At 38.2% G+C, this 13,193-nt stretch overlaps 3 protein-coding genes across 6 annotated transcripts; 2 read left to right on the plus strand and 1 right to left on the minus strand.

The window, feature by feature from the left end:
* Positions 1–4,656: 4,656 nt before the first annotated feature.
* On the plus strand, positions 4,657–5,561 carry LOC107461532 (uncharacterized). Its single transcript, XM_016080055.3, has 2 exons — positions 4,657–4,802; positions 4,836–5,561. The coding sequence occupies exon 2, from the start codon at positions 4,843–4,845 to the stop codon at positions 5,398–5,400; it is 558 nt and encodes a 185-aa protein (XP_015935541.1). The 5' UTR covers positions 4,657–4,802; positions 4,836–4,842; the 3' UTR covers positions 5,401–5,561.
* A 215-nt stretch (positions 5,562–5,776) lies between these two features.
* LOC107461463 (zinc finger A20 and AN1 domain-containing stress-associated protein 8) lies at positions 5,777–8,525 on the minus strand. 4 transcript variants are annotated; one of them, XM_021129112.2, is made up of 3 exons: positions 8,372–8,497; positions 8,123–8,218; positions 5,777–6,727 (listed from the first exon to the last, which is right to left on the minus strand). In XM_021129112.2, exon 3 carries the CDS (start codon positions 6,715–6,717, stop codon positions 6,199–6,201), a length of 519 nt encoding a protein of 172 aa, XP_020984771.1. In that variant the 5' UTR covers positions 6,718–6,727; positions 8,123–8,218; positions 8,372–8,497; the 3' UTR covers positions 5,777–6,198. The 4 variants fall into 4 exon arrangements, with proteins under 4 accessions (XP_020984771.1, XP_015935441.1, XP_015935442.1 ...); XM_016079955.3 differs by having other exon boundaries at positions 5,777–6,732; positions 8,372–8,496; XM_016079956.3 differs by lacking the exon at positions 8,123–8,218 and having other exon boundaries at positions 5,777–6,732; positions 8,372–8,525.
* A 1,530-nt stretch (positions 8,526–10,055) lies between these two features.
* LOC107461503 (zinc transporter ZTP29) lies at positions 10,056–13,193 on the plus strand. Its single transcript, XM_016080019.3, has 11 exons — positions 10,056–10,120; positions 10,223–10,315; positions 10,417–10,506; positions 10,636–10,717; positions 10,793–10,848; positions 10,993–11,049; positions 11,303–11,343; positions 12,029–12,096; positions 12,367–12,423; positions 12,516–12,633; positions 12,893–13,193. Exons 1-11 carry the CDS (start codon positions 10,103–10,105, stop codon positions 12,936–12,938), a joined length of 726 nt encoding a protein of 241 aa, XP_015935505.1. The 5' UTR covers positions 10,056–10,102; the 3' UTR covers positions 12,939–13,193.

Genomic DNA, 13,193 nt, shown 5'->3' on the forward strand with positions numbered 1-13,193 from the left:
CTAATATTTTGCCTGCACCACTTCCGATTTTGTTGGAGGATCCATCTACATATAGTTCCCATGTAGTAGAGGCTTCCTCTTAGTCTCCTGCATATTCTGCCACGAAGTCAGTGAGGCATTGAGCTTTAATTGCTGTCCGAGTTTCGTATTTTAAGTTGAACTCAGATAGCTCTATTGCTCATTGAACCATTCTGCCCGCAATATCCGTCTTCTAGAGGATTTGCTTCATGGGATGGTTTGTTCGAACTCTTATAATGCGAGCTTGAAAATAAGGTCGTAACCTTCGAGAGGCTACAATTAAGGCGTATGCAAACTTCTCAAGTTTTTGATACCTCAATTCAGGGCCTTGTAGAACTTTACTGGTGAAGTATACGGGATGCTGCCTGACCTCGTCTTCCTGTATTAGAGCTGATGCTGCAGCTTTGTCTGCTACAGACAAATACAAGATGAGTTCTTCCCTAACTTTGGGTCGGGTTAGAATGGGAGGTTGGCTTAAAAACCTTTTGAACTTCTGGAATGCTTCTTTGAATTCGGGAGTCCATTCGAACTGGCATCCTTTTCTTAGTAGAGAGAAGAGTGGTAGGGATCTTAACGCTGATCCTGCCAAGAACCTGGAGAGAGCTGCAAGTCGGCCATTCAACTGTTGGACCTCCCTTAAGCAAGTCGGACTTTTCATTTCTAGGATTTCTTTATACTTATCGGGGTTGGCTTCAATCCCTCTTTGTGTACACATAAATCCTAAAAAATTTTCAGCCTCCACCACGAAGGTGCATTTTGCAGGATTTAGCCTCATCCCATGCATCCTTATGGTGCTGAAAACTTGCGAGAGGTCGGTCAGGATCGACCTCATTCCTGGTTTTTTTCTAGCATGTCATCTACGTAGACTTCCATCAAACTCCCAAGGTGAGGTGCAAACACCTTATTCATCAGCCTTTGATATGTGGCTCATGCATTTTTTAGCCGAAAAGCATGACCACATAGTAATAGTTTGCTCTTGGCGTGATGAAAGATGTCTTTTCTTGATCTGACTTATATATCAGAATTTGATTATATCCCGAGTACGCGTCCATAAACAACAAGTATTGATACCCTGAGCTGGAGTCTACTAGGGTATCAATGTTTGGTAGTGGATATGGGTCTTTAGGACACGCCTTGTTCAAGTCAGTGTAATCGACGCACATCCTCCACTTGTCGTTTTACTTTTTGACCAGCACCACATTTTCCAGCCACGCCAGATATTTAACCTCTTTGATGAAGTCAGCTTCTAGAAGGGCTTGTACTTGTTCTTCCACACTTAGGCCCGCTCTAGTCCGAGCTTTCGTCTTCTTTGTTGAACAGGTCGCGATCCGGAGTACACTGACAGTTTATGCGACATGAGTTCGGGATCTATCTCTGGCATGTCGGAGGCTTTCCAAGCGAAGAGGTCAAAATTTTCTTCTAGGAGCCTTATAAGTTCCTGTTTCTGATCTTCTTTCAGGTTGGCTCCTATGTTGGTGTTTTTTCCTTCCTCTTCTCCAATCTGCACCTCTTTAGTTTTTTTTCCCGGGCTATGGGTGCAACTCATCCTTAGCTCTGACTCCTTCGAGCTGTATAGTGTGAACCTCTTTGCCCTTTCCCCTCAGGTTCAGGCTTTCATTGTAACATTTTCTTGCCAATTTCTGGTCTCCCCTGATGGTTGGTATTCCATCAGGTGTTGAGAATTTCATGCAAAGGTGGGGGATGGACACGACAGCTCCGAGCTGATTTAGGGTAGTTCTGCCTATTAAAGCATTGTAGGTACTAGGCTGAACCTACATCGACGACTATGAAGTCGATACTCAGAGTTTTAGATTTTTCCCCTTTTTCAAAAGTTATATGTAGGGGTATGAATCCTAGTGGTTTTATTGGGATATACCCCAACCCATACAGAGTGTTGGGGTAAGCTCTTAACTCCTTTTCATCTAGTCCTAGCTTATCAAATGCCGGTTTGAACAAGATGTCGGCTGACCTTCCCTGATCCACCAGGGTTCTATGAAGATGGGCATTGGCAAGGATCATGGTTATCCCAACTAGATCGTCATGTCCAGGAACGATACCTTGTCCGTCTTCTTTAGTAAATGAGATGGTTGGGAGGTCGGGAGCTTCGCTTCCGACCTGGTAGACTTCTTTCAAGTGCCTCTTGCGAGATGACTTTGTGAGGCCGCCTTTACCGAATCCCCCCGAGATCATATGTATATGTCCTTCCGGGGTCTATGGTGGTGGATCTCTTCGGCCCTCGTCATCTCGCTTTCTCTTGCCGTGATGATCCGACCTTTCTACGAGATATCTATCCAGCCGACTTTCTTTGGCCAGCTTTTCTATCACGTTTTTCAGGTTGTAACACTCATTTGTTGAGTGACCATATAACTTATGGTACTCACAGTAGTAACCACGATCCTTCCCCTTTTTATTTTTGATGGGCCTAGGGGGAGGTAGTCTTTTAGTATGATAAATTTTCTTATAGACATCAACTAGGGAGACTCGTAGAGGAGTATAGGAGTGATATCTCCTTGGCCTTTTCGGGCCGACTTCCTCCTTTTTCTTGGGCTCTCCCTCTCTTTCTCTTTTAACGAGTGAGAGTGCCTAGGTCACCAATTTGGCTCTCGAATCCTGGTATTTTTCTCTATGTTGATGTACTTCTCAGCTATTTCCTGTACATCACTCAAAGAGGTCGGGTGCCTTTTCGAGATAGACTGGGAGAATGGGCCTTCCTGAAGTCCATTTACTAGGACCATGATCACTACCTCCATGGGTAGGTCTTGAATCTCCAGGCATGCTTTGTTGAACCTTTCCATATAATCTCTCAGAGGTTCTCCAACCTCCTGTTTTACTCCCAGGAGGCTTGGTGCGTGCTTTACTTTGTCCTTCTAGATGGAGAATCACATCAGGAACTTTCGCAAGAGGTCGTCGAAGCTAGTTACCAACTTTGGGGGAAGACTGTCGAACCACTTCATCGCTGCTTTCGTCAAGGTGGTCGGGAAAGCCTTGCAGCGAGTAGCATCAGAAGCGTCAGCCAGGTACATCTGACTTTTAAAGTTGCTTAAATGATGCTTTGGATCTGTGGTTCCATCGTAGAGGTCCATATCGGGGCTTTTAAAGTTCTTTGAAACTTTTACCCTCATTATGTCCTCGCTGAATGGGTCTTCTCCTCCCAAGGGAGAATCTTCTCGATCGCTACGAGAGCTTTTACTTTTAAGAGCAGACTCCAGCCTTAGGAGCTTTTCTTCTAGCTCTTTTCGTCGCTCGATCTCGTTTCTTAAGTTTCTTTCTGCCTCTCGCTGTCGCTCCAGTTCTTGTTTTCAACTGTTCCAGGCGCCCTTGGTGGCTGTGGAACAATCCCATGAAATCAGCTGCATGAGGTTGTCCCTTCAGAAGAGTTTGCCTTTGGGTCTTTCAACCCAGAGGTGCCCTCTCTATGTTGGTTGGTTACCCCTTGATGGGTGAGTATATCCGTGTCATGGTTTCCAACGTCCTGGTTCTCTTGCTCAGAATCGGACGCTATGTGGCCATCTTCGTGTGAATCGTTACTGGTTGATCTCGCGGGTCCCCGGCAATGGCGCCAATGTTGCGATGGGTAACCGGAGATTAGTGGGCTGGACTCGTGGGGTTGGCCCAATCGTTTGAGGGAGGAAGTCTCCGACTAGGTCTGCGTCAAGGAGCCTCTGTCCGACTAGCGTGTGTGAAGGAATGAGGGGTGGTACCTGCAAAGACACTCCGATACTTAAGTTAGCAAGAGCCTAAGCAGGTTTAGAGAGTATTGAAACTTAGAGATACCTGATGGGTGTCAGTGTATTTATAGTGGAGAACCAATAACCACCGTTGGAGTAGTTCCACCTTTTAAGGAGGATAACCGTCCCTTTATCTTAGGAAAATTGAGATATGGCTCCTGGAAGTAGGTTGAGAGATTTTAGGGGCAGTTACTTATTCAAATAAGTGGTATCTGTCAGCTATCTATCAAGCCCGACTTCTTTGGAGTGGAGCCTGTGTCGAATCCGACCTCTTCTGAAGAGGTCCGTTGTGAAGGAAGGCCAATCTATGGATTGGGCCTTTTTATCTTATTTGGACTTGGGCCTTAACGTCGGGGTAGGATATGAACAACTAACTATATAATAATTTCTTTGGTATTATCATCAAGATTATTGTGAATTAAAATTTTATTACTATTCACCACATACAATAACACCATTATGGGCGAAGGAGAAATAGAAGAATCAATTTCTAATGATATTACATGGTAAAAATCAATTGTCTAAAAAATGGAATTAATAAAAGAACAAATAAGAATCAATTGCCTAAACAATTATAATCTTAGTGATTAGGTTATGTAAACATTCAATATTGAAAAGTATTTATTATCATCAGTATTTTAATTTTTATTTTCTTGTATAAAAAAATTATTTTTTTTTAGTTATTTATCCAAACACTATAACTTTAAAATAAGTACTTATATAACTAAAAATCCAAATACAAAATAACTTATTTATAAATTGCTATTAATAAAAGTTTTTATTCTTTAAACTTTTTTTTCAAAAAAGCTTATTTAAGAGCCTTAGTATGAAACAAGTTGGGCCAGGCTCTCTAAGGTGTAGTTGGGCCGAGCCCGCTAAGCAACTGGAGTATTCAGACCGGGTGATCTGTTCTGTTGTGTTGTGGAAAACAGAAAACTGTGGGCGGAGAAAGGTAGGATGGAAAACAAGAGTAACAGTCAATCTGCATCTGCCTCTGGAACTTGTATAAAATTCAATCTGTTGTGTTGTTAAGATCGTATTCGCTTCTCTTGCTCGGTACGGTAAGCTTCTGAACCCTTGGGGGTTTAGGAGAAGAATGGTGACAGGCTACAAACAAGAATATGTGTACAAGCACCCGTGGGAAAGGGTAACATCTGCATCCTGGCGCAAGTTCGCAGACGCTGAGAACAAGCGAATTTTGTCGCACATTCTGGAGGTTGACATGCTGAATCATAGTCTGGACTCTTCCAATGGAATTCTTCGAACCACGAGGGCGATAACGGTGCACTGTCCGGGGCCGTGGTTTGTGCGGAAGATTGTTGGTCAGGATATGTGCCATTGTGTGGAATCAACGGTTGTGGATGCGCGATCTCGTTCGATGCAACTGATTTCCAAGAACATCAGCCTCCAGAAGTTCATAGAGGTTCAAGAGATGACTCGCTACGATCCGCATCCGGATAACCCTGCGGGATGGACGCTCTGTCGCCAGGAGACTTCCATCCGGATCAAGCCTTTTTCGGCACTCGCATCCATGGCGGAGAAGGTGGAGCAGCGATGCGCCGAGAGGTTCCTTCAGAATAGTGGCAAGAGTAAGGAGGTTATGGAGAGAATTTGTAAATATCTTGAAGCAGAATCTAGTGGATTCTCCTTGTGATTCTATATTTGCCATTTAGCACTTTGTTACATTATTTCCTTCTCCTGTTTGTTACATTATTTCCTTCTCCTTCAAGGGATGGCGGTGATTTGTTCTCTCTTTCTTTGACATGGCAAAGAAGCACTGTGAAATGATAAATAAATGACTGACCTTTTTGTTAATTGTTATGGTTTATGGGTTAAATTTCGATCCTATCATTGCCTTAACTCGTCCACATTACCGTTTACTTCTGTTTCTCAACTCGAATCGCACTTGTATACAACACTACAATTAAATCTACACCTGATTCGAAATTCTAACATTGATTCTCAAAACAGATCGAACTTCTAACGCTGATAATTCAAGTGTTGAAAAGTACGGTTCCAACTAAGCTGGATACATTTGTTACCGTGAAATTCATAGATAGGCATGAAACCATAATAATAATAATTTACAATCTAGCCGAACATCCATGGATGCTCCTTAAATCATCTGTAAATTGCACATACCATTCTGACATGTACTACTACAGAGATACGGAACAAAGTAGACGCATTACAGTGTTACTAAGTACTAACACCACCAACACCCACCAAAACCAGCAGACATTTAAAGAACTTAAAAACACTCGGGCATATATTTTCGCCAATCACATGAAATAGAGTCCTTCAAACTGCAGAGATGTCCTATAACTCCAAGTCCCCCCTCACATAACAATATAATAAGAACACCACTAAAAATATGCAGGAAACTCGGAACATCTCATCATGAAATTCAGCATAACAGCATCGCAGGGCATGAAACTTCAACACACCAAACCTAGATCTTATCAAGCTTCTCGGCCTTCACAACTGGGTTCGCTTTCGCTATAGCATCCCGTGCAGCAGTACGGTAATCATACGGGCAGTCATGCTTGTCTGAGTAGCGATGTACGGCACAGAAAAGGTTACCACATCGACAATTAAATCCTGTCAAACCAACCCTCTTATTGCAGCTGCTGCAACGTTTTGGACCGTCCTTGGGCTTTGCCTCACCACTCTCCTCTGAGACTGAAGCAGATAAAGGTTGCGTGGAAATAGCTTTTGGTTCTGTTGAATTGACTGGAATATCCACATTGGCAGCAATAACAGGTTCATTTCCACTGCTACTTGATGACCCATTCATAAGATTTCCTATGGAAGATGCTGCAAGCTTGGCCTGCTCCTGTTTCAGCATCATGTCCTTGTGGCACTTGGAACACATGTTCATGGTAGCTGGACTCCCGAAAAATCCACAGTTGTTAATGCATAATATAGGACCTTCTGGGGGAGCTTGGCATCCAGTTTTGTCATGGTCCATCTTTTTTCAGCTTTCCTGCACCAAATTTTCCTTTTTTTAGTTTACATCATTAAAGATCAAATCATGACTAGCTTCCAAACATCTACATTACTCAAAACATGCAAACTGGCCAATTAATATACAGCATAAATATAAGCTCAGTCTCATTAATTACGGGTAAATTTTCCAACACAATCTCCTGAGCTAATGAGCATTCACTTAAACAAGGAGAGAACAGAGAGATAGTTCTTTGTTCATCTCTTAATGCATGCATATATACATTCATTTTCTACTTGAAACCAATTCTGGAACAGGAAATATGATCATTCCCATTCAATAAAGTGAATTTACTTGCCAAGCATACTAGAGAGCAATTTAACATCAGAAAAAAGGGATCAACCAGTATACTTCAAATAAGAAATGTATTAAAAGCGGTTCGTAAACTAATGTGACCTAGACAAGCTATTATACAGATGGTCTTCCTTAAAACCTCAAAAGGAAAGTTTGCAACAATCACACCATCCTGACCCCTAGACCCAAACTGAAAAGTGAAATGCTAATGAATTTATAAATTTGAACACTCGGGTTGCACAAAAGACATAACTCTACATCAGGACAAACAGTAGACCAAACTCATAGCATCATGCACAATGGGTAGTTGGTTCAATCAAACAACATCATCGGTAGCACAAAAGCATAGCAGTCAGCAAACAGCAGGAAAATAGTTTTACAGAACTCCATTTTAATAAGCATATAACAAAGCAAGCTTAAGGATGTTGACCCATTTAATAATTAATCATGAGTTAATAAAAATGAATACGTTTTCTGTGATGTGATATATGAATCATCAGCTCAAATCTCTCTTTAATATACATTCGATCACAGAATTTACCAGATCAAGCAAATTTAAAATGACAGTATCTATAGCTGATTCGAACTTAACCATCACTTAAGATATTCAAAACCATTTGAAAAGTATTCATCTCTGCTAAATGCAAAAACTACATGAATCTATCTCCTCTTATTCAACAAGAAAGGAAGGAAGGTTGACGAAAAGATAAAATGAAAGAAGAGGATGGAAGAATCAAAAGGAAAAAAAGTTCGGTTTGACGAAATTCCTTAAAGAGACAGCATAAAACAATAAGCAGGCCCAAAAAGCATTAAAGTATTAATTATAGTAGCAGCAATTAGGGCATAGCTCGCAATTCAAAAAACACCGAAAATTTAATAAAATTAATTGCAAAATTTGCCAGCATCTCAGAACACGGCCCTAAATCTTTACCTTTACTACAAATTTGCATGTACAGATTAGTGTTTCCAAAATTCACCCAGCAAAAACTTAGATTCCTTAAAAAAGGTGATATAATATAAAACAGAAACGGAAAAAAAAAAGAAGAAGAAACATCCAGAAGGTGAATAATCTAACCTGATTGCCAGGAAAAACAAACAATTTTTTAAAAAATTCCGGAAACAAAAGCTTCAGGCCGATCTATAAGCCTCAGAATTGCAACGAATAAATATCCTGGGTAAATGAAATAGAAGCAAATTAAAAGAATAACAAAAAAAAAACACAAACACACACACGCACAAATTAATACTTAATACTCGAACAATAGAACAGAATAACAGAAAAAGAAAAAACTGAAATCGAAAGACAAGGTAACAGAACCCTAACCCTAGCAGATTTGGGATCGACGAGGAGAGAGAGACAGCAAAGCCCGATGGACGGAGAAGAGCGAGAGAGAGAGTCTCTCTCTTTCTCTGTGTTTTGGCATTTAAAAGGGCTTTGCCAACGATGATTGGAGGTGACGTGGAAGTTTATTATTGGGTGCGCGTGTTCCTCGTATATTTCCCAATTTGTCCTTTCCCATGTTCCTAATGACGATTTTACCAGCTTTGGAATATTACCCCTTCAGCACAATTTCTGTTTCTGATGCGCAAGGGCAGCACTGTCCAGTTATTATTTTGTGAAGTGCTCATTACGTTAATTGAAAGATTTGGTGAGGTGGAAGGTTAATCATGGCCATAACACCTGTATTTGTTTTTCTAGTTTTTTATATTCTTAAGATGTAATCATATTTTCATTATTTTGCTTTCCATGTGAAACCAAATTTTAACAACTTAATCACCTAAATCTAACACAACACTTTGGGTTTAGACACATTTACATGAAAGCCAAATCTCACATATTTTATATTGGTAAATTCTAGTAGGACTATATTATGGTGATTATAATAATTATACAACTATTGTTAAAATTATATTTTTTTATATTTTGATAACACTTTTTTTTAAATAATATTTTTAAAAAATATTGTTTAATAATAAAAAATATTACTTTAATTTTAGCCACACTTTTAAAAACACTATAATAATAATCACTATAACATAGTCATATTAAAAAAATTTAAGAGGAGTAGCCTGAGTCAAGCACCAGCACCTTCACTTTATCTTTTTCTCAAAAACTTGCAACATTCTAACTAACTTTGCCTAGAAGAAATTTAATCAATATACTTCCACCTACTAATTACAAAAGAAAAGGATTTTGCTCCAAAGTATACTACTATAAATATGTTCATCATGACATTGTATTATAGGCCATTGTATTGTTGGGTCTAAATAATGTAATGCAAGTGTATAAAGGCCTCATAGTATAAGTAGTTCTATAAGCCCATAAAAATATCAACAAGTACAAGCACTATTTTAAATTTATAGTTTAACATTTAGATAACTTTTTAAAAGATAAATTTAAGAATTAATTTTTTTGTTTATATATTAATATATAAATAATTATTAATATAAACTCTTTTATATTAACAGTAAATAAAATTTTATTTATTTATTATTGTTTTAATCAAACTACCAATATTATCAAATATGAGTATATGTCAAATTCATCCTAACTAAAACTCCACATAAATCTTATAGAAGGAGTAAACCTTTTCCAATAAACTTTTTTTTTTAATTCAGTACTCCAACAATTAAATATGATTATAAATTAGATCATAATTTAATAATGACAAAGGATAAAATAGATAATATAAATTAACCAATGTATTCGGTAGGTGAAAGTATGCTACTACTATGATCTAACATAAAAAAAAATGGAAATGGATGCAAGAATCATCACCAGCATCATCATCAAAATAAAATAGAAAGAAAAAAAATATTAAAAAAGTATTATTTTTGGGAGTAAATACAATTAGATAAATAAACCGGCGACCAGCAAATGCGATTCAGCGTCGGCTGCGAAGTTTGGAGTGACTCTAAGACGGTGTTGGGCGTGACACGGTGAACCTCCGTTCAGGGAGAGAGAGAGAGAGAGAGAGAGAGAGAGGGCAATGGATTCTCAGTCTCTTTTACAGGTGCCCTTTTTGTAGTTATCAATCCAGCTCCTAATTTGAAGATGCTTGGCTTATTACAGGTGCCCCTTTTTTCACTTCAAAATTTGGAATTGGAATGCATGTATGGTGTTTGTTGATTTGCTTAACTGAAAATGCCTTTCATTTCATTCCTTGCAATGAAGGGTTTTGCAGCTGGTTTGATGCTTAGTATTTCCTTCTTTGACCTTGCTCATAATGCTCTCAACTCACTTGGCTTCCTCAAAGGGAATCTCTGGGTGGGTAACCTTCTCTTTCTCTGCACTTAACTACTTGGTGATTCATGTCATGTTCTCTCATTTTAGTTGACTAAATTGTTTTTATCTTCTCACTCCTGTAGTTTTTTGCTGGCGTAGTATTCTTTGGTGTTGTTGCCAATTTTATCCCTGAGCCAACACTTGCTCCCGCTTCCAGTGACAAGAGTAGAAAGGTTTATATCAAATGATTGTACTGTTTCCCGCTCTATTGTTGAATTTGCAAACTGCCATTGCACCACTCATCTTGTATATTTCATAGAGATATCAAATTTTCATGAATATTATCGCGTCCTTGAAATTAGAAAAATGGGGATGGAGGAGGCAAAGATATCATGAAAAAGCATCGCCGCCAAGTTTTATTCAGTGGAATTATTACCGCAGTAGGTATGATCATCTTGTCTCTATAAATTTATTTTCAGTGTCTTTTAAAGTTTAATGTTTACTTAATTCATTTACCAGGTATAAGTTTGCACAATTTTCCAGAGGGAATGGCAGTGTTCCTTGGTTCAATTAAGGTACCCAACAAACTATTCATGTGCATATGCATCTGCAAGACCGCAACTTTTATCAACAATTGTTGAATTATTGCTTTTATAATTGCTGATATGCTTGTTAATGTTGCTTCCATTTGATGTTTGTTTCATGATTCCTTTCCATAGGGCCTTCGTGTTGGCCTCAACTTGGCATTGGCCATTGCTCTGCACAATATCCCAGAGGTATAGATCTTGTGAGAGAACCTGTTTACTGTAGACATGGTAGATATATTTCAGTGGTGCAATTAGAAATGAATGAAGAGCAATGGTCATTATGATAATTTCTTTTTTCCAATATTTTAAGTTTCATTTGAATAAATTTTTTACTATGTTTAGATACACATTTTCTGAAAAAATACAGTATTTTTCTTTTTTGTTTTCAAATCTCCCATAGGCCATAGCTGTGATTGTTCTATAATGAGCTTCTGCTTTCCAGGGTGTTGCTGTTGCACTTCCTGTTTATTTTGCTACAGAAAGGTAAGAAGTTTTTAGCACCTCTGTTGCTTTAGTTTCTTGAACCAACTGGAAGATGACATATGCATTCAACTGTAAAGTGCTTACTAGTGATCTTTGCCACTGTTATCTGAAATAGTGAATTCATCAATGATCTATATATAGAGTAAAGATGTCAGATTTGGGAAATTTATTCTTAGTGACTCTGAGAAGTTGATATTGGGATCATTATCTTAATAGTTTTCTGATGTATATAATTACCATCTGATGGATTTCCATGATACCAATGGTGCTAAAGGCAGGGATGTAGGCAATGCAGATGATGGGATAGTTCTGATTTTGATGGTTGTTCTTGAAGAACATCCTTTTCAGGGTCATGATGCTATTGTTTACCTATGGAGGCTGTTTTTGTTGTTTCTTTGCTTCAGTAGAAAAGTTATTAAGAAAGTCAAACAAATAAATAGAAGAAAAGAAGCTTGACCATCATTTTCAATTTTGATGTTGGTATCTAATATCTATACAAATGCAATTGAAGTTTATGGCATTCTAGTTCAAGGATCTGATTATGCTACATTTGCAAATTTGTATGTTATCGGTAACTCGTGTCACCATGTGGACTGCAGTTATGTCAATAATTACTGTAAACTTGAATTAGATCTGTAATTTTTTTTTAAAAAATGTTTTGATTTTTATTCTGGATGTTTTGTAGTAAATGGCAGGCATTCAAATTGGCATCACTTTCTGGATTTGCTGAACCCTTGGGTGTTATAATTGTAGGTAAGACATATGATTTTATGTTGCTTTACACAGTACAGCTTTATTTTATTTTCAAACAGAAAGCTATGTATTATTGGTTTATACTTTATAACAAAATGAAGTGGTTTACACCTATTTCAATCCTGAACATTGAATCTCTCAATCAACTAGAAATTTGGCTTTTATGCTATAATAATGTGATTTCGTTATTTTGTTAACACTTAGAAATTTTAGATATTGTGAATTTACTAAGGTGAACCTACTGTGATGATTTCTTTTCCTTCACTGTAGCCTATCTATTCCCTAGCAGCTTAGATCCTGAGATTTTGGAGGGTTTGCTTGGATCAGGTTCGCCTAACACAACTTGTTGTCTTCTAGATGCCCCAGTTAGATTTTAGCATCCATGTTTTACATGCATATTTGTTTTATAATGATTCCAGTTGGTGGAGTTATGGCCTTTCTGACCCTTCATGAAATGCTGCCATTGGCTTTTGATTATGCGGGACAGAAGCAATCTGTTAAAGCTGTCTTCTTTGGGATGGCTTTCATGTCTGCAAGGTGACACCGATAACCTCGTTCATTCTATTGTTTTTTGTTATTCTGATGAAAGATTTGACGCTTTCGAGCTTCCAATTTCATGTCTTCATGTAAACTTATTTGATTGTTATGGTCTGTTTAATGCATGTCTGTCTGTACATATTGAAATGTGAAAATTAACATTATCTTATATCACAAAATCTTTGGTTAATGTTTCTACCTGCCTTTTCTCTCTGTATCCGCTTAATGGTGTAAAGTGTAAACATTGTTGAATGTGCAGCCTATACTTTCTGAGTATCAGCTTGCCAGAGGACATGAGCTTGTAGAGGAACAATCTTAGTTTCTTTTTCTGAATGTGATGAATCGATTTCAAAGTATTAACGTGGTGTGGCGTCTTGCTGATTCTGTCACCAGTGGCATGGCAGCAATATTCCTTCACCGGTGAGTATCTCAGTGACAATAATGCACAACCATCAACCATGTCTAACCTATGACTATAGGTTTCCATTGTAGAACGAATGTACAGAGAAAAACAATATATATAAAGAATAAGAATATTCTGTCTTTATTCTTTAACCGAA

The sequence above is a fragment of the Arachis duranensis genome, chromosome 8 (genome assembly GCF_000817695.3).
Source record: "Arachis duranensis cultivar V14167 chromosome 8, aradu.V14167.gnm2.J7QH, whole genome shotgun sequence".
Classification (NCBI taxonomy): domain Eukaryota; kingdom Viridiplantae; phylum Streptophyta; class Magnoliopsida; order Fabales; family Fabaceae; genus Arachis; species Arachis duranensis.